Raw genomic sequence first — 26,128 nt, 5'->3', positions numbered from 1 at the left:
GAGGATCGCTTGAGCCCAGGAGTTCAGGTACAGCCTGAACAACAAAGTGATATCCTGCCTCTAAAAAAAAAAAAAAAAAAAACTCCCTGCTATTAAAAATAACCCAGACCAGCCAGGGCAACAGAGGGAGACCTCATATCTACAAAAAATAAAAAAATTTGCTAGGCGTGGTGGCACATGCCTATAGTCCCGGCTCCTCGGGGGGCCTAGGCAAAAGGGTCATCTGAACACAGGATGTCCAGGCTATCATGAGCCGTGATGGTGCCACTGCACTTCAGCTTGGGTGACAGAGTGAGGCCCTGACTATAAACAACAACAACAACAAAACTGTGTCCCAGAGATTCAGTACATTTGTAACGTTTCACATCGGATGCCAGAGCAAGCTTTTGATTGGCATCTCTGACTGATGCGTTGCCTCCTAATGATAGAGCAGCAAAGACAGGCTTCCCCCTTTCCTGAAGCTTCCCATCCCCCTTCCCTCAAAACATTCACAGATGGTGTCCTGGCCCCGAGTCTGGCTCAGCAGTGAGAAGGGAATGGGATCAATTCCCAATGAAGGCAGACGCTGTGTGTCTGTCTGGCTGGAGAACAGGCTATTTTTAACTGCAGGGCTTGGAAAGGGGTTGACTAAGCAGAGGCCAACCTAACGATGCCTCTGGCCGAGCCAGGCTCGGTGGCTCAGCCTGTAATCCCGCGCCTTGGGAGGCTGAGGTGAGTGGATTGCCTGAGCCCGTGGGTTCGAGACCCGCCTGGGCAACTTGGCGAGGCCTCATCTCTACAATAAATCAAAAAAAAAAAAATCAGCCGGGCGTGGTAGCGCACGCCTGTAGTTCCAGCTACTCGGAAGGCTGAGGTGGAAGGATCGCTGGAGCCCAGCAGGTCGAGGCTGCGGTGACCGGGAACGGCCGCTGCACTCCAGTCTGGGCGACAGAGTGAGACTCCAACTCAAAAAAAAAAAAAAGATGCCTCTGGCCTTACAGCTAATGTGCGCTGTGGCCCTGTAAGGAAGACAGCAAAGACGATAGCAGTGTTCTAAGAGGAAATGGAAGCCCAAACTGTGTCTGCCTGTTAAACAAAATTGATGGGAGGCCATTTGTCAGGCTAGAGCTCCTGCACTGGGCTCTGGCAGATCAGAGCAACCAGGATGGGGTCACTTGTGCTAGGTGTCATGTAATCAAATCGAACTTTAACATGGGCCAGTCTTCAAAAGCAAAAAACCCCAGAAGATTCATAGTAATCCGTTAGAAAGGGCCCAGTCACCCTGAGCTGGAAGGACAAGGAAGTCCCTTCTGCTTTCACCCACCCTGACTTTGAAATGCCCAGTTCGCCTTTGGTTCCTCATTTCTGCTTTTTTCACCCTTCTTCTGCCTGTAAAGCTCACCTCTGTGCTCAACCCTTCTGTTTCATGGATGGGTTGCTGCCCGGTTCATGAATTGCTAACAGAAGCAGATTCGACCACTCGACTCGGTTTGTTGAAAGTTTCTTTTCCACAGTTCTAAGAGGTTTCCAGCTTCATCATCTCTCTAAATTTAACCACAACTTAACAACCTGTTTTGGATGCCAAGTGTCACGATCCCATCTCCAAGTTTGAGATGAACACACTTCTCTGGCTTGGTTGCAGTGTTCTTATATGATTCACTGGTTCTTAACTATTTGGGGGCTTATTCTTCTTTGAGAATCTGGTGAAAGCTACGGAGTCTCCCTTCTCCCCTTGACACAGAAACCCATGATTGTCTGTCCATATCACTACAACACTTAAAGAAAGGTATAACTTTTGAGCAGGTTTGCACGTACCTATATTCCTGAGAAAGTGTATCCCCTTATCTCTTATACAGTCCCTGTTAAGTCACTTCAAAGACCCCTAACCCCCTGTAGACGGCGCTCACTCAACTGAGAGAAATGAGTCCCTACGCCCTTTTATAAGTGGTCATAGATTTGAAAATACGGCACCCATATAACCATAAGCCTTGACATTTATATAAATTTTTGCATGTTATAACTACTAATCAACAATATGAAGCCGGGCTCGGTGGCTCAGCCTGTAATCCCACGCCTTTGGGAGGCTGAGGTGAGTGGATTGCCTGAGCCCACGGGTTCAAGACCCGCCTGGGCAACTTGGCGAGACCTCATCTCTACAATAAATCAAAAATTAGCCAGGTATGGTAGCACGCGCCTTTAGTTCCAGCTACTTGGAAGGCTGAGGCAGAAGGATCACCGGAGCCCAGCAGATCGAGGTTGCCGTGGCCGTTCCCGGCCACTGCACTCCAGTCTGGGCGACAGAGTGAGACTCCAACTCAAAAAAAAACAAAAACAAAACAATATGTTGCAGTGAATAATGTTTTACTTTGTAATAGGCTCTGTTGGCTCCTTTATTCTATGGCAAACTTATTCAACTCTTCAGTCTGGTGTTACTGAGAGCACTGAGAACTACCTTTTGGAAGCTAGTGCCAGGAAACACAGACCATAAATTCTGTTAACAAAATGCAACTGTAACTTGAGTTCTATACAATACCCTGTCAGTCACGCAATGTATAGGTACCAGAAACTCTAAACTTATAAAAATGAACTGTGAAACCTAAGTAGTGAGCAGACTGTTTCCAGAAATGCCAGGAGCCAGGTTCTGTTCCCTGAATTCTGAATTCAGAAATAAACTTTCTGCCAGTTCCCTGCCTCTCGATGTGATGATGTCAAGAGACAGCAGCCAAGCATATACTCAGACCGTAACACCATGGAAGAGGGACACATGCACATATGTAAGTTTGCACACAACTTTAAAAAGTTCATGGACAACATGAAATAGACCCACGAAACCAATAATAAATAACTACCAATAATAAATATTTGAATAATAAACGATCAATAATAACTATTCCTAGTCTCATAAATTCACCTTATAAAAACTTGTAATCTTTTTTTAATTCATTAATTTATTTCTTGAGTTGGGGGGGAGTCTTACTTCATCATCCAGGCTGGAGGGCAGTGACACAATTTTGGCTCACCACAATCTTGATCTCCTGGGTTTGGGACATCCTTCTGCCTCAGCCTCCCAAAGTTGTTGGGACAGACCTGTGCCACCATGTCCAGATAATTTTTTAAATTTTTTGGAGAGACGAGGTCTTGCTGTGTTGCCCAGGCTGGTCTCCAAATCCTGGGCTCAAGCAATCCTCCTACCTCAGCCTCCCAAAGTGCTAGGATTACAGGCATGAGTCATCGCACCTAGCCTTATTTTTAAATTTAAAAATACAGTCCATCTCTGCTCTATTAAACCATATTCTTTTGGTTTTTTTTTTTTTTTTTTTTTGAGTAGGAGCCTCACTCTGCTGCCCAGGCTGGAGTGCAATCATGGCCACTGCAGTCTCAACCTGACAGGCTCAGGTGATCCTTCCACTTCAGCCTTCCAAGTAACTGGAACCACAGGCCTGCACCACCACACCTGGTTATTTTTTCGATTTATTGTAGTGATGAGGTCTTGCCAAATTGTCCAGGCTGGTCTCGAACCCCTGGGCACAGGCAATTCTCTTGCCTCCGCCTCCCAAAGTGCTGGAATTACAGGCGTGAGCCACCACGTCTGGCTTATTAAATCATATTCTTTTTTTTTTGAGTTGGAGTCTCACTTTGTTGCCCAGACTGGAGTGCAGTGGCCGCTCCCGGCCACCACAGCCTTGACCAGTTGGGTCCCGGCGATCCTTCCCCCTCAGCCTTCCAAGTAGCTGGAACTACAGGCACACGCTACCATGCCCGGCTAATTTTTTGATTTATTGTAGAGATGAGGTCTCGCCAAGTTGCCCAGGTGGGTCTCGAACCCGTGGGCTCAGGCAATCCACTCACCTCAGCCTCCCAAAGCGCGGGATTACAGGCTGCGCCACCGAGCCCAGCCTTAAATCATATTCTAAATGTAATTCTACATTTCCTTGATAATTGGGGTCATTATGAGCAATCACTGCAACATGACTAACCCAAGAAATGGAGAAATAGGGCAACGCCCTTAAGGAGCTCTAGAAAGTGCAAGGCTTGGATTTACAAGGATATTTTCATACTTAACTGATTCTGTAGCTTTGGTCTTCTCCTCCCTCCTACAGTTCTTTTGTGTCGATACTTACACACCTTTCTTCTAATTCTGTTAACAAACCAGAACAACAAGTTTGGGGAGTAATTGTGTCCCTGATGCCGGGAGTCAAGGCGCTCAGCACTGCCCGAGGGCGGTGGCTCTGGAGAAAAACAGCTGGCAGGGTCTCCTCTCCGTGTGCAGGGGCGTCTGGGGGCTGGTGCCAAGGTATGGCTCCCTGTGCCTGCCTGCTGACCCCAGCAAGATACAACAGGGCTGTTCGCTGAGGCTTTTATCACTTTAAGAGAAAGTTCCAGCCGGGCTCGGTGGCTCAGCCTGTAATCCTGGGCTTTTGGGAGGCTGAGGTGGGTGAATTGCCTGAGCCTGCGGGTTCGAGAGCTGCCTGGGCAACTTGGCAAGACCTCATCTCTACAATAAATCAAAAATCAGCCGGGTGTGGTAGCGCATGCCTGTAATTCCGGGTACTCGGAAGGCTGAGGCGGAAGGATCGCCAGAGCCCAGCAGGTTGAGGCTGCGGTGGTCGGGAGAGGCCACTGCACTCCAGTCTGGGCGACAGAGTGAGACTCTAACTCAAAAAAAAGAGAAAGTTCCAACCATACCCTGTAGTTTTAACTCTTGGATGCCACAAAAGAAAACTCATCTTTGTATCCTATTATAGTCTGTTGGCAATGAATTATATAAAATAGACCTGATTCATATTAAATATAAATACATATTTATCTATATTTAATTCTCAAAACGTTGTTTTGATAGTAAAAATCTGACTGCAAGAGAAAGATATTTCTTGCTCCTTTAATTTTAGAAGAAACCTGCTTGCAGATTCAAAGGGCACAAAATACCTGGGGCAGAAATGAGCTATGCGGGTGCCACATTTTACACAATAAGCTCCAGGGCCCTTTGGGGCCCAGATCCAAGAACTGTGTGTCTTTGTAAACTGTTGCTGTGACCCTGGGTGAGTAGAGACCATGGGCCTAGGAACAGGGTCATAAAGATAAGGGCACGGCGGCCCACGCCTGTAATCCCAGCATTTTGGGAGGCTGAAGTGGGAGGATTGCTTGAGCCCAGGAGATTGAGATGAGCCGGGGCACATAGCAAGACCTCTTCTCTGCACAGTGTGTGCCTGTAGTCCCAGCTACCTGGGAGTCTGAGGTGGAAGGATCACATGAGACCAGGAGGTTGAGGCTGCGGTGATCAGTGATCATACCACTGCACTCCAGCCTGGCAGAGACTGAGACTCCAACTCAAAAAAACACATATTTTTTTGTTCTTTGCTAATGTGGTTGAACAATATGAATCCACTGTTTTATAACTACCAAGCATATATCAACAGGAAGCAAAACTGTGCTTAAGACACAGTGAATGAATGGTTTCAGTTGGTTAAAACAGCAGTCTTTCTCTTTTTCAATTCTTGATATCAGAACTTGTAATTGCTAATTCTGTGGGAGAAAAATCAACTTATACTAGGAATTTACGTGAGATGACCGCAAATTCAGCAAGAGATACAGTAAACACAGGGTCTCTTCAATTCTGAGCTTAGCATATATGTGAACTACAGGACTCAAAGGATCTGGTGTGTGAGGGCAGTTATCGCTGGGGTGTTACGTGGCTGACTGAATGGACAGGCCAGTGTTTGCTGTCACCACACTCTTAGTTCCATCTGCCACAGGACATTAGACTGATCTAAATATCGATTCCACACAGGCACCAGCCCTAGGCAGAGTTCCCCAGCCAAACAAAGATCGCAGATAAAACATAGAGACCAACAATGAATCCTGCACCAGAAGCGTATGGTTCTCACGCCTGATGCACATCAAAGAGGGCGTTTATTGGTGCCAAGGCCTTCCTTTCCCCACACATGACCAGGTCAAGTTACAGAAGTCTCTTTGTGTGTACCTCGGTTCACAGCTTTAAGATGTAGATGATAATTACAGCACCTATCCTCGCAGGATTAAATGAGTTAATATAAGCATTTAAAAATGGTGCCTACCGCACAGGAAGCACTAAGTATTTGCATATTATTGACCAATACTTAGTAAAATAGCAAGTTATGAATTAATATATCAAAAATAGATAAGCCAGCATGGAGGCTCGTGCCTGATGTCTCAGCTACTCAGGAGGCTGAGGCAGGTTTGCTTGAGTTGAGTTTGAGGCTATAGTGTGCTATGATTACACCTGTGAATAACTATTACACTCCAGCCTAGGCCACATAGAGACCCTCATCTCTTAAAAGAAACAAAACACACAAACAGAGATATTTTCTATATATAAAAAAATGTTTGAAAAGAATAATAGGCTGGGCTCAGTGACTCATGCCTGTAATTTCAGCACTTTGAGAGGTCAAGGTGGAAAGACTGCTTGAGCCCAGGAGTTTAAGACCAGCCTGGGCAACACAGCAAGAAATCAGCCGGGCATGGTGGCACACGTCCATAGTCCCAACTACTTGGGATGCTGAGGTGGAAGGATTCCCTGAGCCCAACATGTCCAGGCTGTGCTGTGATCATGTCACCTCAGTCTGGGTGACAGAGTGAGACTCCGACTCAAAAAAAAAAGAAAGAAAACTGCCAAGCAGAGTGGCTCACACCTGTAATCCCGGCACTGCCTAAGCCCAAGGGTTCGTGACCAGTCTGGGCAACCAGGTAAGACCTAGTCTCTAAAAAAAAAAAAAACAAAAAAAAAAACTAATACAGAGAATTAGGTCCTTACAAAATCATTGGAAAAGCTGGAGGGGCAGAAACGGGAGGCTGGAGGTACCATCAGCATCTGTAACCACAGGATAGGAGGCCAGGTCTGCCACCACACCCCTGCCTTGTTCCAGGAAGCAGGTGACACTAACAAGTGGAGACTGGTTGCTATAAGTAACTACCACTGGCACAGCATCGGGAGCTGGCCTTCACCCTCTTTCTACCTTCCAGATCTTCACTACGTGCCCATGAGTGGCAGAGTCTAAACTGTTCAGACCCTCCGTGCCTTGGAGGCTGCAAAACATCACGTTCAGCTTTTCGTCCCCTGAGGTGGGGGTGGGGAGGCAAGGGACACAGGACCAAGTGCTAAGAGATGGCAACCAGCACTGTTCTTACACTAAAGTCACTCCAAATGGATGGAGGAGCTACCTGTGGAAACGGAAATGAATCAACCAAGTGTTCTAGAAGAAACCAAGGCTGAATTCACAATTCTGAGTGTGGAAGGGAGATCTAAGCAAGGCATGAAATTCAAAAGCCCCAAAGGAAAAGTGATGGACTCGCCCACATAAACATTTTCAATGGTACTGTCAATATTTAAATGCACACATCCTCTGGCCAGCCATGTCACTGCTAGGAATTCACATTATGGGATTGTTTGTGCAAGTTTCCAAAGGCATTGTCTGTAGGCTCACAGCTCTGAGCATCAGTGAAGTACGAAATTCTGGCCCACCCTATGACAGAATGCTGTGAGGCCAAGCAAAAAGATTTGAAATAAAGATGCTCCCTTTGTGTCGCACAGACACATCTGCAGACATATGTCGTTTAACCTGATACACATATGACATTATTTTGGAAAAAAAAAAACAGTGGGAATATTATGGTACATTCTTTTTCTACCCTGTAATTCTAATTTAGAACTTTTGAATTTCCCAATTCTTGTCCCTCCCACCAAGAAAAAACACATTAGGATACGTTTTGAAACCATATATTTATTACCTCTTAGAATGCTTATGATTATTTTTGGTTTTCTAAACATACATTATCTCGAAATAATATATAATTGTGTTCTTTAGAAGTAGCTAGCATGATAGTATACACTGCGAGATCATTCTGTTTTTATTAATGACAATTATTTTACATAAAAGAATGTGTATTTCAGTTGAAAGAAAAACTGCACTCACAGGAAATAATCTTATCATACACACACATTTACAGATTTACCTTTACAACTTTTTCTTTAAAATCATTCTTTCCCAAAAAACTCTACTTTGGTGTGAGACACTTAGATGTGAGTATTCAGTGAGTAATTAGTATGTACATAGAAGGTTGTGGAAAACGACCCACAGCTTTAATATGTTCTGTTCCAAAGGTGAGAAAAAGTCCTTTTAGAAAGCATTTTAACATTCATTATCTACAAAGCAGCAACAATATTTAAATTACCAAAAACGGCAAATCCAACAATACATAATCATCAAGAGTCCCTTAAGAAATGTATTTGAAAAGTCATTACTCCATAAAATATTTACATGGTTTAAATTATATGATAGCAACGTTTTCTTGTTCTATTTTAGTTCAGCATATTAATAAGAATTTCTAAAACCCCCAAGAAGAAAGATTATTCATCCTTAATAAGTAAGATTTTGTCCTTGGGTTTATTTAGCATCTTTATGTCATCCAACAGCTTTTTGGGTGTTAAAATATGTGTCGAACCTGGTAGGAGAAAAGAGAGCTTTTCAGAGGCCAGCACTTAAGTCAATTTTCCTTGGTTTAATATACTGTATTGTCCTTTAAATATGCAAAGTACAGTAGCTTGGCAATTTCTATATGCCATCTTCCTGAAATCTGCCTATACTACAGTGTTTCGACCCTTCCCCATCACTAAGCATGCTCAGTAACTCTTCAGAGCCATTGCCCACTCCTAGTGCTTAATGGCCTTTGGCTGGATAGGTACACTGAAGAGCAAACTGGGATTACTTCATCCTCAGAACTGCAATAGCTGTTGGTCAAAGGCAGAGAACCACTAAGCTGTGCTGCAGATCGAGGTTTGATGTGCAGGTCAGCACCTCTGTGGGTCGGTAGAGTCTACGCATCAGTGGCTGGGACTGAAATTCTTAAAACTCAATTCCATAGAGGCCTTGCCAATGTCAAGTCATAGCCACAAAAAACTCAACATATAAAAAAATACATATATTTTTGTAGAGACAGGGTCTCATTTTGACACCCAAGTTGGAGTGCAGTGGCATGCTTATAGCTCCCTACACCTCAAACTCTTGGGCTCCAGGGATCCTCCCATCTCAGTCACCCAAGCGACCTGTAACTAGGACTACAGGTGTGTGCCACCAGGTTAGGCTGACTTTTTTTTTAGTAGGAGTTTCACACTGTTGCCCAGGCTGGAATGCAGTGGCATGCTCATGGCCACTGCAGCCTCGACCTGCTGGGCTCAGCCCATCCTTCCACGTTAGCCTTCCAAGTAGCTGGAACCACAGGTGCATGCCAACATGCCTGGCTAATTTTTTGATTTATTGTAGAGACGAGGTCTCACCAAGTTGTCCAGGCTGGTCTTGAACCCCCGGACTCAGGCAATCCTCTTGCCTCTGCTTCCCAAAGCAGTGGGATTATAGGCATGAGTCACCGCACCCAGATTCAGAATAGTTTTGAAGTAAAAATATATTTATGCTTTAAAGATTATTTAATGATGAGAGCAAATGAAATCACAGAACATAATATTTTAAAGGAACAAACTCATTTCTCATTTCCCCAAAATCAGAATATTTAAAAATAAAATTACCAAAAAGTCAACCAGAAAAAAAATTTCAGTACATCATATAACCACATTTCTCAGGGAAGCAGGATTGGCAGTAGTGGGAATCTGCCTGGGGAAGGGGGGGCACACCTCATCAACAAGGGTACTTGCATTTGTATACCTAACCCTGAATTGTGCCCCACATCTTTAAAATAAAAAAATTAAAAGTTAAAAAAAAAAAAAAGGATAACACTTCTATGGTTAAAAAATTTTTTGCATTTGTCAATTTAGTCTTACATGTATAAGGCTTTAACACAAGACAAAGTTTTACATGTACATTTTTGCAGAGTTTGCTTTTAAAAATAAAAGTGGAAAACAGAAGTCTTACCAATAATAACGTCACAGGATTTATGTGCCTGAGAAACTTCATAAGCACAGCGCATTTCAGAGTATGTCATTCCTCCAATTACAAAAACAATCAGCTTTGAACCATTTTTTCGATCCTCTAAATAATTAGCTCTGGGTTTCTGGCGAGCACTAAAAGGTAAAAAAAATTAGCAAACATGTTAAAAACATTCCCAAAGCCATAACATTTATAGACTTTTAAACAACTTAACTCAATCCAACTCAAGCTTGCACAATTATAGTGATTTTTAACGAAATGACTTAGCTGTGGCATGACCACACGAGGCAGGACTGTCCCATTTCAAGTTTCAATTTTGTCAAATCGATCAAAATCTGGCTTAGCATTTTTAGCTATAAAGTAGAGCTAACATCCTCCTTTATTTATTTCATAAGAAGAAATAATTCACCTGAAAAGCCTGTGACTTCTTGAAATTAAAACAAATAATTGGAGGTGTAGCACTAACAGTAAGTTGCTTTTTTTTTTTTTTTGAGTTGGAATCTAGGTCTGCTTCCCAGGCTGGGGTGCAGTGGCACCATCATGGCTACTGCAGCCTCGACCTGATGGGCTCAGGTGATCCTTCTGCCTCAGCCTCTCAAGTAGCTGGGACTACAGGTGCACACCACCATGACTGGCTGATTTGATCGACTGTAGAGACAAGCTCTCGCCATGTTGCCCAGCCTAGTCTCACACCCCTGGGCTCAGGGAGTCCTCTCGCCTCAGCCTCCCAAAGTGCTGGGATGACAGGTGTAAGCCACCGCGCCTGGCCACAGCAGGTCTGAGACAACACGAAGGGGAAGGGCCCTGCTGTGGAGCTGATGTGGCCGGAGGTTGGGTGAGGAGAGGCCCAGGCTTCAGCCTTCATCCTGCTTCCTTTGGACTCCGCATGACGGTCAGCAGTCACTCAACTACTAAACCTAAAAGGCTGCAACTGTAAGAGGATGAAATGAAATCACACAAGCATGGGATCTGGTACCCAGCAGTGAGCGGCAGCCTTTCCTGTCACCATTTACTCCCCAGATCGCTCTAGACCTGCACTCTGCAGCCACCGCCAGCCACACGAGGCTCCTGAGAGTTAGTTAAAATTCAATACAACAAGAAACACAGTCCCCCGCTTCATGCCAGCCACAAGTCAAGCCCCCAGCACTGCATGTGGCGAGTGGCCAGAATGCTGGACAGTGTCAATACAGACTGTTTCCATCCTGGCAGAGAGGCCTACTGGACGACACTGCTCTAGGGCACAGGGCTGTTTTCTCTGTTCACATCTCTACTGGAGTAAACATTGTAAGGTTTTATTTGAAAAGTAAGTATTCAAAATAAGCTCTTATGTACATTTATAAGTAAGTACATATTCATTTATAAATTATGCATCTGTACCAGTGAATGTCAGCAAAGCTTAATTTCTCCTTTTTAGGCAAAAACAAACCAAATTGCTACCTACTTTGAAAGTCATGGTTAGAGATCATTTAGAAGGCGATGCAGTATAGGATCTCATGAAAACTATTGTTGTGTTTGGCTTTTAGAGATGAGGTCTCGCTATGTTCCCCAGGCTGGAGTGCCTCGGCTACTTACCCATGCCATCATAGGGCACAACAGCCTCAAACTTCTGGCTCAAGCCATCCTCTCACATCGGCTCCCAAGTAGCTGGGACTATAGGCACATGCCACTGGACCTGGCCCCACAGCAAACTTTTTTTTTTTTTTTTTTTTGAGTTGGAGTCTCACTCTGTCACCCAGACTGGAGTGCAGTGGCCGCTCCTGGCCACCACAGCCTCGACCTGCTGGGCTCCGGTGATCCTTCCACCTCAGCCTTCCGAGTAGCCAGAATTACAGACACGCTCTACCATGCCCGGCTGATTTTTTTTTATTTATTGTAGAGATGAGGTCTCGCCAAGTTGCCCAGGCGGGTCTCGAACCTGTAAGTTCAGGCAATCCACTCACCTCAGCCTCCCAAGGCGCGGGATTACAGGCTCGGCAAACTTTCATTAATGTTCTTAGTCCGGCCTTCCACGTGATCATGTCCACCTACCACTTACTTGTTTATCTTTGGCGAGGCAGGGTCTTGCTATGTTGCCCAAGCCAGGTGCAACTAAATTTAAACAGCTTCATGTGGTTAGTGGCTACACTATGGTGCGATCACAGTTTACTGCAGTCTTGAACTCCTGGGATGAAGCCATCCTCCCACCTCAGCCTCCCGAGTAGCTGGGACTACAGATGTGCACCACCATGCCTGGCTAATTTTTTTGTGTATGTATTTTTTGTAGAGACAGGAGTCTCGCTATTTTGCCCAGGCTGGTCTCAAACTCCTGGGCTCTAGAGATTCTCCCAACTTGGCCTCCCAAAGTGCTGGGATTACAGGTATGAGCCACAGTGCCTGGTCTGTACCTATCATGATGAGGTAAACAACAGGAAAACATTTTAAAAATCAGCAGTTGCTTTTGAAAGATAAAACAAGAATAAGATACACTCTTGTTCCCATACAAAATAAGGACATTAAAAATGCAACTTCAGCTTTAAAACTTTTTCAAAAGAGAGAAAAAGAGTAAGAAAACAAAAGGAAAGGAGATACTGCTCAAAACAATCATGATTTTAACAATTTTCAAACTTGTAAACAGCAATTTTAGGACAATGTGATTATATTTAATTGGTTTCACATACATGTGTAAGACTGAGAGATACAAAAATGATTAAATCTCCGGATCCTGGGAACCTCCCTCTAAATAACCTCTCAGCACTGGATAAAATAAGAGCACACATGTTTTAAAGCACAACTTAGAATAGACAAGCTGGCACAATCCCCGGGGTCAGTGGTAAAAATGAAGGCAAGCACTGGGGTGGTCAACTGAGCTGAGGCCGGGGCTGCTTTGGGGGATTTCAGATCTCAGCAAGCAAGAAGCCAAGCCCTTGGTGCTGTGCAATACAGGCTGTGGGCCTCTCACCTGCACCACCACTTCACCTTCAAGGGCCAGGGCATGTAAAGAAGCGTCTCCTCTATTAATCACAAGCCAGGTCTGCCTTATGAGGGTCTGATGTGCTCACCACGTGACCTTCGAGGTCCGAGGAACACCAAGCTGAGAAATTAACAACAGAAACTCTAGCCTGGTGGAAGCACATGCCAAACCTCTCTGAAGCGACTCACTCTCAACCCCAGTCAACAAAATAAGCTCAAAATTCAAAGTTACAAAGCACATAAAGAAGTAGGTAAGAGGCTGTTGAAATTCGAGGCTGCAGGATTAGACCCCAAAGAATGTAAGATAGTGAAATTATGAGACCCAGAAAACACATTTTAAGTATCTGTAAAATGATAAGGGACAATACACTGGGACAGAAAGCATGACAAACAGGAAATGGCAAAAAGTCTAAGCCTTTTTTTTTTTGAAGTCAGAGTCTCACTCTGTCTGTCACCCAGGTTAGAGTACAGTGGTACGCTCATGGCCACTGCAGCCTCAACCTGCTGGGTTCAGGTGATCCTTCCGCCTCAGCCTTCCAAGTAGCCACCACACCCGGCTAATATATATATACTTATATATATACATGTATTTTTTTGAGTTGGAGTCTCACTCTGTCACCCAGGCTGGAGTGCAGTGGCACACTCACAGCCACCCCAGCGTCACCTGCTAGTCTCAGGCGATCCTTCCAAGTAGCTGGAACTACAGGTGCGCTCTACCATGCCCAGCTAATTTTTTGATTTATTGTAGAGACGAGGTCTCACGAAGTTGCCCAGGCTGGTCTCGAACCTCTGGGCTCAGGCAATCCTCTCGCCTTGTTGTCCCAAAGTGCTGAGATTACAGGCGTGAGCCACCGCACCTGGCCTAATTCTTTTTATTTATTATAGAGATGAGGTCTCACCAAATTGCCTAGGCTGGTCTTGAGCCCTTGAGCTCAGGTAATCCTCTCACCTCAGCCTTCCAAAGTGCTGGGATTATAGGCGTGAGCCACCATGCCTGGCTCATATTTAATAAGAAAACAAGTTGAAAAAGTCACAGAAAACAGAAAAGAGGTTACACAGCAGAATGGACACAGGTTTAAGAGAGAACCAAATTGAAAATCACACATGAAGAAAAAGTTCCAGAGGAAAAAAACACAGAAAGTAGAAGAAATGAAAAAACTTAAGACATGAAGAGATCATAAGATGCTCCCACAAAAGAGGCTGCAGAAGTGGCCCTGTTGGAAGGATTCATGGAAGATGGAAATCCTCAGATCTGGAAAATGTAAATGAGTCCAAGGAAAGAAAGAAAAACCGGTCCTCAGGTAGACACAGCATAGGAATGTGCAGAATTCCAAAGACAAAAAAGTAACCAGAGAAAAAAGGCAAATAATCCACAAAGGATGACAAGACAGAAGACACACCTCCATTAATCTTCCCAAAAGCTGAAGTAGACCCCTAGGAATGGCAGAGTTTCATCTACAGGTGTTGAGTGAACGTAACTTAGAACCTAGAAATTCACAGCTGGCTAAAGCTGTCACGTACGAACAAGTACCAAATAAAGTCATTTTCTTTCTTTTTTTTTTTTTTTTGAGTCAGAACCTCACTCTGTCTCCCAGGCTGGAGTGCAGCAGCACAATCACAGCTCACCACAGCCTCAACCTTCTGGGCTCAGGGGATAGGATTACAAGCATGAGCCACTGCACCTGGTCTAAATGAAGATATTTTCAAACAAACAAAACCATAAAGACTCTACTACCAACAGATCTACACTAAAGGAACTTCTACAGAATACCCTTCAGAAAGAAGGTAGCTGAGCCCACAAGAGCAGTGGTGGGTGAGCAACTAAACTGGCTAACAAGCACAAACAGCTAAATTAAAAAAAACACACACCGATAATGTTGATCATATAAGGCGAACAAAAATGAAATATTATGAAGAAGTATTTAAGGGGCATGTGGTTTGTATCATGCAGGTCTAAGGTTGTATTGTTCAAGAGGAGGGCAGAGATACTACTTAATCTGGCTTTGTTAAGTCAAACAGGTATAATAAGATTCTAAAGACAACTTGCTTCAAGAATAAAAACTATATAACTTCTAAACCAGTAGCAAAGGAAAAAATAAAACGAAAGAAAAAGTCCTCAGTCTAAGAGAAACACCCTAAGCACCCAAATACATGTAAATGGACAAGAATGCTCCCTGCCTACTGTTTGTAATGATGCTAGTTTTGACACAGCTTAAATATCCATCATGTGGAAAATATATTTTTTTGAATCTGGGTCTCACTCTGTCGTCCAGGCTGGAGTACAGTGGCATAATCATAGTTCACAGCAGCCTTGACCTCCTGGGCTCAGACGATTCTCCCACCTCAGCCTCCTGAGTAGCTGGGACTACAGGCATGAGCCACCATGCTTGGCTAGTTTTTTTATTTTTTGTAGAAATGAAGGTCTTGCCTATGCTGCCCAGGCAGTCAAAATTGTTATACTCATATAACTATATGCCAACTAGTAGTGAAAGTTTATGGATGTATCAATCTCAATCTGGCATAAATTTCATAAACATAATGTAAAGGAAACAAAACAAGTAAGTTGCAGGAGGATACACACAATGTGACATCATTTATATTAAATCTAAAAATATAATATGGAGAGGTCTTGTGGTCATGGAGGAATAAGGTGGTCAGGAGATTCCTCTCCAAGTAAACAATTATATACCTAGATAAAATTGTGGGAGAAAACAAAACAAAACATTTCAGGTCAACTGGAAATCAACCACAGGAAGACAATGAATTGAGAAGCTAAAACATTAAAATTTAAAAAACTCAACAAGGACATCAGTGGCTACACCCAGCAAGAGAGAAAGAGTTCATGGTTTAAATCCACACAAGTTACTGAAACAAAAAATTCAGAGTTGCTACATTATCTAAAAGGTGCAATTTTCAATGAAAAATCAATAGTTATGCAAAGAAAGAGGAATGTGTGACCCACACTTGAGGAAAAAAAGCCTTCACTGAAAACTGACCCTGAATAGACCCAGATGTTGGGGACTTCAAAGCAGTTATTATAAGTACGATCAAAGACGTAAAATGAAAAATATGCTGACATTAAGTTAACCCACAGGACTGGACATGGTGGCTCACGCCTATAATTCCAACACTTTGGGAGGCAGAGGTGAGAGGATTACCTGAGCTTAGGGGCTCAAGACCAGCCTGAGCAACATGGCGAGACTTTGTCTCCACGATAAATTAAAAAATCAGTCAGGCATGGTGGCATATGCTTCTGGTTCCAGCTACTTGGAAGGCTGAGATGGAAGGATCACCTGAGCCCAGCAGGTTGAGGCTGTGATGGACATGAGCATGTCACTGCACTCCAGTCTGGGTGACATAGTGAGACTCCAACTCAAAAAAAAAAAAAAAAAAGCTAATCAATAGGGAATCTCAACTGAGAAATGAAAACTAATAAAGAACTAAACAGAAAGGCTAACTGTGAAAAAGTATAGTAACAAAAAATTCACTAGGTGAGCTGAACAGCACATCTGAGATGTCAGAAGAATCAGTAAACCTGGAGACAGACCAAGAGGTGCTACCAAATCTGAAGAACAGAGAGAAAAATGATAAAAGAAAAGAGCCTCAGTGACGCACAGGACAATGTGAGGCCCTCTAACTTCTCTGAATAGGACTTTCAGAAAGAAAGAAAGGGGAAAGAAATCATTTCTAAGAAATGATGCTTGAAGCTGGATGCAGAGGCTCATGCCTGTAATCCTAGCACTTTGGGAGGCAGAGGTGAGAGGACTGCCTGAGCTCAGGGGTTTGAGACCAGCATGAGCAACATGGTGAGACTTTGTCTCTACAATAAATCAAACAATTAGCTGGGTGTGGTGGCATGTGCCTGTGGTTCCAGCTACCTGGAAGGCTGAGGCAGATGGATCACCTGAGCCCAGCAGGTTGAGGCTGCGGTGGCTGTGAACAGTGTGCTACGCTACTACACTGGATGACAGTGAGACTCTGACTCAAAAAAAAAAAAAAGGAATAATGCATGAAAATATTCCAAATCTGATGAAAATTATTAACCTACAGATCCAAGAAATTCAACAAACCCCATGTAGAATAAACACAAAGAGAACTATACCCAGACACAACGTAGTTAAACTGCTGAAGGCCAAAGACTAAGAGAATATCCTGCAAAATACAACTCAAGACATTGTTTAGGATACAAATATATTAGAAAAAGGAGAAAGACATGTAGGTGATAAACACCAGGACTGAAAAGAAAGGGAGGGCTGGGCTCGATGATTCAGCCTGTAATCCCAGCACTTTGGGAGGCTGAGGCGAGTGGATTGCCTGAGCCCATGAGTTCGAGACCCACCAGGGCAACTTGGCGAGACTTCATCTCTACAATAAGTCAAAAATTAGCCGGGCATGGTAGCGCACACCTGTAGTCCAAGGCTGAGGTAGAAGGATATACGCTGGAGCCCAGCAGGTTGAGGCTACGGTGGCCGGGAGCGTACCACGGCACTCCAGTCTGGGCGACAGAGTGAGACTCCAACTCAAAAAAAAAAAAAGGGACAGTAATAAAACCAGGGACTGATACACAGGAAGCCTGAATTGCCTTGATAATGATTTGATATGCCAGGCACTGGGTATAGATGAGTACGCATTCTAACATTCACTACATATTTCTGAATGTTCCAAGTACTTCATTAAAAAAATGATCAAGCCGGGTTCGGTGGCTCAGCCTGTAATCCCAGCGCTCTGGGAGGCTGAGGTGAGAGGATTGCCTGAGCCCGCGGGTTCGAGACCCGCCTGGGCAACTTGGCGAGACCGCATCTCTACAATAAATCAAAAAAAAAAAAAAAATTAGCCAGGCGTGGTAGCGCACGCCTATAGTTCCAGCTACTTGGAAGCCTGAGGCGGAAGGATCGCCGGAGCCCAGCAGGTCGAGGCTGCGGTGGCCAGGAGCGGCCACTGCACTCCAGTCTGGGTGACAGAGTGAGACTCTAACTCAAAAAAAAAAAAAAAGATCAAAAACGATTAAGCCCTCTGCTATGTGAAGAAGGAAGGGGAGGAAGGGAATGAGTTTACTTTCATAAAAATATTTTTTATAGCCGGGCTCGGTGGCTCAGCCTGTAATCCCGCGCCTTTGGGAGGCTGAGGTGAGTGGATTGCCTGAGCCCGCGGGTTCGAGACCCGCCTGGGCAGCGAGACCTCATCTCTACAATAAATCAAAAAATCAGCCGGGCGTGGTAGCGCATGCCTGTAATTCCAGCTACTTGGAAGGCTGAGGCGGAAGGATCGCCGGAGCCCAGCAGGCGAGATTGTGGTGGCCGGGAGCGGCCACTGCACTCCAGTCTGGGCGACAGAGTGAGACTCCAACTCAAAAAAAAAAAAAAAAAAAAAAAAAAAAATATTTTTTATAATAAAGTATGTTTTCCTATTGCTTATCTGGACTCATGTAAAACAGGTTAAAAAAAAACTACATGACAGCTTCAAAGAGTTGCCAAACATAAGAGTACCCATGTGTCATTTTAAATTGTTAATCTACAGAATCACACTGAAAATGTCACTGACTTCCATGTGTAGGGTTTACCTTACAGCTCCTGAGCCATTCCACACCGCTGGACACTGGGAACAATATGGCCATTCTTTTGAATCTAATCTATTGTCAATGGCATCCTAGGGAAGAGAAAAGTTAACATCAAGGATATGTTGTAACTTCTGGGACTTGTTTTGCATAAAGGTCAAAACTTGCATAATTAAGGAACCTTAAAGATATATAAATATTTAATATAATAAGATTGGATTTGTCTTTGAAACTCACAAATCTTATTTGCTTCAAAAATTCATGTAATCATTTACTTACTAAAACAAGATGTACCATGTGCCTCCCTTCTTCACTGAAGGGTCCCCACATTGATGTCAAAATTCCAGGCACCCTGTCAAGGTTGTTAGCTCTGGAGTGCCAGGGATTTCTAAACACCATCCTGGTCCTGACACACCTCTAAGGTTTTGCCCTTCGTGGCAGTGGCTTTAAAATAGGACACACATACCTGGCCTAGGAGTATCCAAGACAATCCAATGGGATGTGGGAAGACTTCCTTTTAAAAAATATTCCCTTTTTTCAGTGTTACATTTTATGATATACTTATATATGTAAGTATACTGCATACACAGATTGTTCCGTTAATATAGTAATATATAATTTATAAACAAACAGGTTCATGCTCACATTTTTTATAGTTCGGTGTGCATGATCTAAAAAGTCTGGAGACCACTATCTTACAGCATGGTAGTACAAATAGTATTAACCAGTGGGTACCAAGAGTGGGTACAAAGTCCTCAATAGTCCAAGAATACTTCAGTAAGACTGCACAAAGTTAAAAAAACATGTTTCTTTTTTTTTTTTTGAGTTGGAGTCTTACTCTGTCACCCAGACTGGAGTGCAGTGGCCGCTCTCGGCCACCGCAGCCTCGACCTGCTGGGCTCTGGCAATCCTTCCGCCTCAGCCTTCCGAGTAGCCGGAATTACAGGCATGCGCTACCATGCCCAGCTGATTTTTTAATTTTATTGTAGAGATAAGGGCTCGCCAAGTTGCCCAGGTGGGTCTCGAACCCGCAGGCTCAGGCAATCCACTCACCTTGGCCTCCCAAAGCGCGGGATTACAGACCAAGCCCGGCCAAAAAAAAAAAAAACAAGTTTCATGAGAAATTCTAAAGGCCTAAGATTGCCACTGATCCAAATGTGTATTTTCTGAATTTAACATGCAAATCCTTAATAAAGCATTCACAATTCTTATTTTAAAAATACTAGCCAACAGAAATGAATTAAGTTTACATTATCATTGGGAGAAAGGGTTAAAAAATCCTTATGTGGCAGAAAACAAAATATAAATTCTTTAGACTTTTCATGTACTTAAGCTCACGTATGTGTGAATGACATAAAATTAGCCAAGCAAAACAGAAAAACCATAGTAATACATACATATGTGCAAAATTAGCTCCCAAAACCAAAACATAAAAACAACAAAATTATCTCCCAGGGAAATTAGAAAAGAAAATGGAAATAAACTGAACGATATGATTATGACCGAAGTTAGTGTCATGATTTTATTTAGCTCATAAGGTAGTTTTTTAATTAGCTCGTTCTATAATTTCCTGTAACCGATTAATGTTTTCAAAATGCAAACAGTACTAAGGCATTAGTCATCTGTTAGATCTAAAAGCACGATAATGAGGCTTACATTTTAATCAAAAATATACTTCCAGAAATACTGCATCTAACTCTTTTTAAAAGTAGTACATATACATATTTTGTTGAACTTTAATTCAAATTATGTGTATGCTACATATAGTTTTAAAAACAATAGTAAGGTTTTTCATAAAGTATATGTGTTCTTATTTTTATTTCTTTATTTTGGGATAGTCAGAGGTGTTTGTTTGAGGTCTTCAAGGAAACAAAGAACCTTCAAGAGTTTACTCTCCTCCCTTGACCCCAGATACAGCCTTCTTTTGTGACTCTAAGCATGAGAGAAAATGCCTGCCCAAGAGCTGCTCAGACAGTGAAACATACAGAGAGTAAAGAACACACCATAAATGGCACTCAATTGGAAGACACAATTTAATGATTTCACCTCCATAATATCTTTGATATAAGGTGTCCATCGAGAAAGCTGAAAAGTTTCTTCTGCAGACCGATCCTTTCTTAATGGTTTACCTTGTTGAGACTAATATAATTAGAGGGAAAAAAAAACAACTAGTCATTTTATTCAGTAGTATAATACTCTTATTATGTTTTCTAACAAAGGTACTTAATTCACCAGCAAATACCATACTGTATTTGACTTAGAAACTAAGAGCGGAAATGCCTACTTTTAAAAGTCTGAATAGATATGATCATGTAACTTCACAACAGTGTTTTGTGCTTTAATTCTAAAATTCGGTTGCTGTAATTGTTGAGTTGAGGTCTCATTCCATCACCCAGGCTGGAGTGCAGTGGCACAACATCACAGTTCACGGCAGCCATGACCTGCTGGGCTCAGGGTTATCCTTCCGCCTCAGCCTCCCTAGCATGCACCACCACGCCCGACTAATTTTTTATAGAGATGAGGTCTCACTATGTTACCTAGGCTGGTCTTAAACAATTCTCCCACCTCAGCCTCCTAAAGTGGTGGAATTACAGGCATGAGCCACTGTGCCCAGCCTAATGCTAAAATTTATAATTGTAACAGAAATATATTTATTTAAATGAAAGTATAAAACTTGGTGGGAAAGAGTGAAATTCTAAATAGAGTTCTTCCAAATTTGACTTTAAGTCTAAATTTTTTAAGCAAGAGAATATGCCATATTATAAAGGTTAAATGTTTAATTAAAATATAAAAATTGCTATAAATGAATAATGAATAATGAGAAAAGTATAAGTAGTACATTATGACAGAAGTCCATAAAATACGAATTCACTAGAAAAGTATATTTGTCCAAATTACTCACATATGGAAAAGTCAAGGAAACAAAATGTTTAATCGCTTACTTAACAATCAAGATCTATGGAGTGAAGTTAGGAAGACTGTCCACATGGATTCTCACTTCAAAAAAACAATCAATGCAAACAATCACACATACATATGTAAGCACACACCCAACACAGGATTTCTTACTTGGGGAACAATGGGAACACCAAGGTAACTCCAGTTACGAATCATGTCACTCTCATTTTCTATCCTTACGTTCTGGATCAACCTGTCCAAATTTTCTTCTGTAGTTCCTTGGATAAGCAAAAATATGAGTACATAACTGTACTGCAATCATTTCTAGGTTTTAGATACTACTCAAGATTAAAGCTTTTTAAACAAAAGGAAACAGCCAAATTATATCTCCTTTAGTCTTCTCTTAATTTCATATTTTTCTTTTATTTATTTACTCTTATTTTTCTAAGAGACAGGGCCTTGCTGTGTTGCCCAGGCCAGAGTACAGTGGCTAGTCATAGGTGCAATCCCACTCCTGATGGGTAGACAGGGGAATCCTGACCTGCACCATGGCCATCCTGGGCTGGTTCACCCCTCCTGAACTGAGCATCAGTTACCACTGATGCTGAACTGAGTACAGACACCCTATCAGCAGCATGTACAGTCCAGTTCTCATGGTCTCAAGTGGTCCTCCTGTTTCAGCCTCTTGAGTAGCTGGGACCACAGGTACACCCCCATGCCTGCCCTTTCATTGATCTTAACCAACTTCAGCTACTGTCTTTCAGTTTTCAAAGATTCTCTTATGACCAACAGTAAGTCATTTATTGAAGAGTGATTTTAGACCTGGATATTTTAATGCATTCATGAAGATAAACAAAATCTTCATTACCATTAATACTGAAGATATAAAGCAGGATTGCTCTTATTTTATCATGATTATCATGACTCTTGTTGAGCAGAACTGGAAGGAGGACTCGCATAGAATCTTTCACCTTTTGTCCGTCGGCATCAGTTCCAAGTGCCAGGTCCTAAGTGAAGGTAAGATTGTCAGTGGTCTACAAAACATCTATTTTATTTGTAATTAAAAACCCCATTAAAACATTTATCATTAAACACTTTAAATTAAAACATCTATTGTCAAATTTTAATGGAACACTAATAACCTTTAACAGGAAAATGTGACCATCACTTGTAAACTACTGGCTGTACAAAATGCAAAAGGTCAGTCAGGTGTGGTAGTTCACACCTGTAATCTCAGCACTCTGGGAAGTGGAGGCGAGAGGTCTGCCTGAGCCCAGGGGTTTGAGACCAGTCCAGCAATTTGGTGAGACCTTGACTCTACAATAAAGCAAAAACTAGCCAGGCCTGGTGGTGTGCGCCTGTGGTATCAGCTACTTGGAAGGCTGAGATGGATGGATGGCTTGAGCTCAGCAGGTCGAGGCTGCGGTGGCCATGAGCATGCCACTACAGCATGCCACTACACTCCAGTCTGGGCCACAGAGTGAGACTCTGACTTAAAAACAAAACAAAACAAATTGTGAAGGGTCAAAAATAAATGAGAGAAGATGAAATTCACAAATTTAACCCTTGTCACTTGTCAATGTGGCTACCGAGCACTTGAAATGCTGTCAATCTACTTGAGATGTGCTATAGGTGCCAAGACTAGCTCTTGAAGACTTGGTGTAAAGAAAAAAAATGCAAAGTAGCTCATTAATAATTTTTATATTGATGACATGCTAAAATAATGTTTTGGATGTATCAGGATAAGTCAAATATATTATTTAAAATTAATTGCACATCTTTCTTTTTATCTTTGTAATGCGGCTACTAGAATACTTAAAATGACATGCAGTTTGTATTCTATTTTGTATTCTATTTCTATTAAGAGGCAATAACAGTTGAGGTATTATACAAAAAACCTCTTAAAGCAGGTCAAATGTGCCTCTGCAGTGCCCTGGAGGGTGCTAACTCACATGCTACAACGACGCTACCCTGAAATAATGCTCTAAAAACTGAAACTATCCCATTCAACCAAAAATGTGTAACCACAAATTAGGACAGACTGTTTCCTATGATACTATCTAATCATTTGTTAATGTGGTGAGGAATGATGTGTTAGACACTGTCTAGGTGGTCCCCTGCCAAGAAAGAGTCCGTAAAAATCAACCACAGTACCAGGAAAAAAGTTAGGTCTCAACTTACAAAGTGCATTCGGGAATCCATTATGAGTGTGGCACTTCTGACTCTGTACATACCTGTTCAGTTTTGCAGAGTTTTTCTATATTAAGCTTGAACTTATTCATGCAATCTTCTGCTAAGTTAAGATGGACAACTTGCTGAAAAACAGAAGAAATCCCTCATTTAAAGCACTTTCCTTTTTGTGCAACTAGTAATATTAAATCTTTGAGACAGGCCTGAAAGAAAGTATCATGTTAGTTTGGGAACAGCCCAAAGAAGGAAGTGGGAGGGTGATCCATGGGACAATCAACAGAGGCAAAGACAGACTGGAAGGCAGAATTTGTGTTGAATTTCAGAGAGATGAAAAATAAGAGGAGAGTTGGGTGCAGTGGCTCACACCTGTAATCCCAGCACTTTGGGAGGTGGAGGCGAGAGGACTGCCTGAGCCCACGGGTTCAAGACCAGCCTGGGCAACATGGCGAGACCTCGTCTCTACAATAAATCAAAAAAATTACCTGGGCGTGGTGGCACACGCCTATAGTTCCAGCTACCTGGAAGGCTGAGGCAGAAGGATCACCCGATCCCACAGGTTGAGGCTGTGGTGAGTGTGCCACTACACTCCAGCCTGAGTGACAGAGTGAGACTCCGACTCAATCAATCAATCAATCAAAATTAAAATAAGGGGAGAAAAAAATAGTAGTTTCTGAAGTTCAACAGAAAAAGTTTCTATTTTTAATCAGTGGTCCTTGACTAGGGTGCATCATGACAAAAATATGTAAAGATTATTCTGTTTCTAAGTAAGCAGAATTGGAACAGCAAAAAAAAAAAAAAAAAAAGCTTAGCTGACCACACAGCTTAAATGCTCTTAAATCAACTAATAAATAACTATTAATTTAAAGAGACGTGTAGAATAAACCACTGGCCAATCTAGTGCTTAGTTTTCTTATGAAGTTGATTAATATTCAAGTTATTCTGTTAGGCTGATCAAGACAAAGATATAAAAATGCTTAAGTTGGATTTGGATAAATCTAGAAGATATGCATAGGGAAGCTATCAGGATGCTTGGATATATGGCTTATTTCTCACCCCTTGAGTAAGGTTTTAGAGGACAACTAACAGTAAGTAGTCCATGAAACCCACTGCTAAACTTAACAAAAGAACCGCATAGACCAAAAAACTAAAAATACCAGCCATCTTATACATAACACTACTTACCTTAGTAATCTGTTTACGGAAATGGGGCATCTTTTTCATCAACTGGGTAAGAGCACTGAGTGATGTCTAAGAAAAAAAGAATCAAACATTCTTTAAGCAACCCTGTGACTTAGTTATTCTATAGTACAACTTTTGAATCCTAAAGTTTTAAATATTATCAATTCCAGTGATTTTACAAAATATTTAGCAAGTTCTTTAAAGAAAAATTCAGGTTTCCAGTTTCAGTCACAATAAAGTAGCTGATATTAAAATTACTTTCCCTCCATAAGCAAAAATTAAATTGAACAAATAAAGAAAACAATGGCTTTCAGGTCATGGATAAAAAACAGTTCATAGTCAGACATGGTGGTTTAACCCTATAATCCCAGCACTTTGGGAGCCCGACGCTGGTGGACTACTGGAGCCCAGGTGTATAAGACCAGTCTAGGAAACATAGCGAGAACTTGTCTCTACAAAAAAATATTTTAAAAATTAGCCAGGCATGGTGGTGTGTGCCTGTAGTCCTAGCCACTCAAGAGGCTGAGGAGGAAGGACGGCCTGAGCCCAGGAAGTCAAGGGTACGGTGAGCTATGACCGCATCACTGCACTCCAGCCTGGAAGACAGAGTGAGACCCTGACTCAAAAAACAAAAAACAAATAAAGAAATAAAATAAAAGCATAAAAAAATCTGTTGGCAAACTAAGAACAGAAAGTAGTTTCCTGGCTGGGCTTGGTGGCTCAGCCTGTAATCCCAGCACTTTGGGAGGCTGAGGTGAGTGGATGGCCTGAGCCCGTGGGTTCGTGACCCGCCTGGGCAACTTGGCGAGACCTCATCTCTACAATAAATCAAAAATTAGCTGGGCGTGGTAGCGCACACCTGTAGTTCCAGCTACTTGGATGGCTAAGGTGGAAGGATCGCCGGAGCCCAGCAAGTCGAGGCTGCAGTGACCGGGAGCAGCCACTGCACTCCAGTCTGGGTGACGGAGTGAGACTCCAACTCAAAAAAAAAAAAAGTAGTTTCCTTAATCTGATAAAGAATGTATCTAAAATAATCTAAAACTAACATAATACTAAATGATGAAATTGCAACTTCGTTTATCCTAATGGTGAGAATGAGACAGTATGCCCAGCACCAGCTTGATTCCACATTATACTGGAGGTATTATCCAGAGGAAGGAAGAATTAACTACTAAGACAAATAGTTTAAAATGTATAAAGATTAATCTGGAAAGGAAGAGGGTACATTTTCTTTATTCACAGATGATACTAGTGCATACATAAAAAATTCAGCCAAGCCGGGCTCAGTGGCTCAGCCTGTAATCCCGCGCCTTTGGGAGGCTAAGGTGAGTGGATTCCCTGAGCTCGCGGGTTCGAGACCCGCCTGGGCAGCGAGACCTCATCTCTACAATAAATCAAAAAATCAGCCGGGCGTGGTAGCGCATGCGTGTAATTCCGGCTACTCGGAAGGCTGAGGGGGAAAGAT

At 42.5% G+C, this 26,128-nt stretch overlaps 1 protein-coding gene across 1 annotated transcript in view; it reads right to left on the bottom strand.

Moving 5' to 3' along the window:
* Positions 1 to 7,716: 7,716 nt before the first annotated feature.
* Positions 7,717 to 26,128, bottom strand: part of STXBP3 (syntaxin binding protein 3) — a gene marked incomplete at its 5' end in the record, with an annotated part of 48,705 nt that continues 30,293 nt past the window's right edge. Inside the window, 8 exons of the mRNA XM_008069656.1 lie at positions 7,717 to 8,457; positions 9,879 to 10,027; positions 18,403 to 18,488; positions 20,443 to 20,535; positions 21,466 to 21,572; positions 22,163 to 22,301; positions 23,529 to 23,609; positions 24,667 to 24,732. Coding sequence (XP_008067847.1) covers positions 8,363 to 8,457; positions 9,879 to 10,027; positions 18,403 to 18,488; positions 20,443 to 20,535; positions 21,466 to 21,572; positions 22,163 to 22,301; positions 23,529 to 23,609; positions 24,667 to 24,732 — 816 coding nt within the window. The remainder of the gene's footprint in view (positions 8,458 to 9,878; positions 10,028 to 18,402; positions 18,489 to 20,442; positions 20,536 to 21,465; positions 21,573 to 22,162; positions 22,302 to 23,528; positions 23,610 to 24,666; positions 24,733 to 26,128) is intronic.

This window comes from Carlito syrichta, unplaced genomic scaffold (genome assembly GCF_000164805.1).
Source record: "Carlito syrichta isolate Samal-C Ts95f unplaced genomic scaffold, Tarsius_syrichta-2.0.1 Scaffold312159, whole genome shotgun sequence".
In the NCBI taxonomy this organism is placed as follows: Eukaryota; Metazoa; Chordata; class Mammalia; order Primates; family Tarsiidae; genus Carlito; species Carlito syrichta.
The sequence above is the reverse complement of the archived record's forward strand: the minus strand, read 5'-3'. Positions and strand labels throughout refer to the sequence as shown.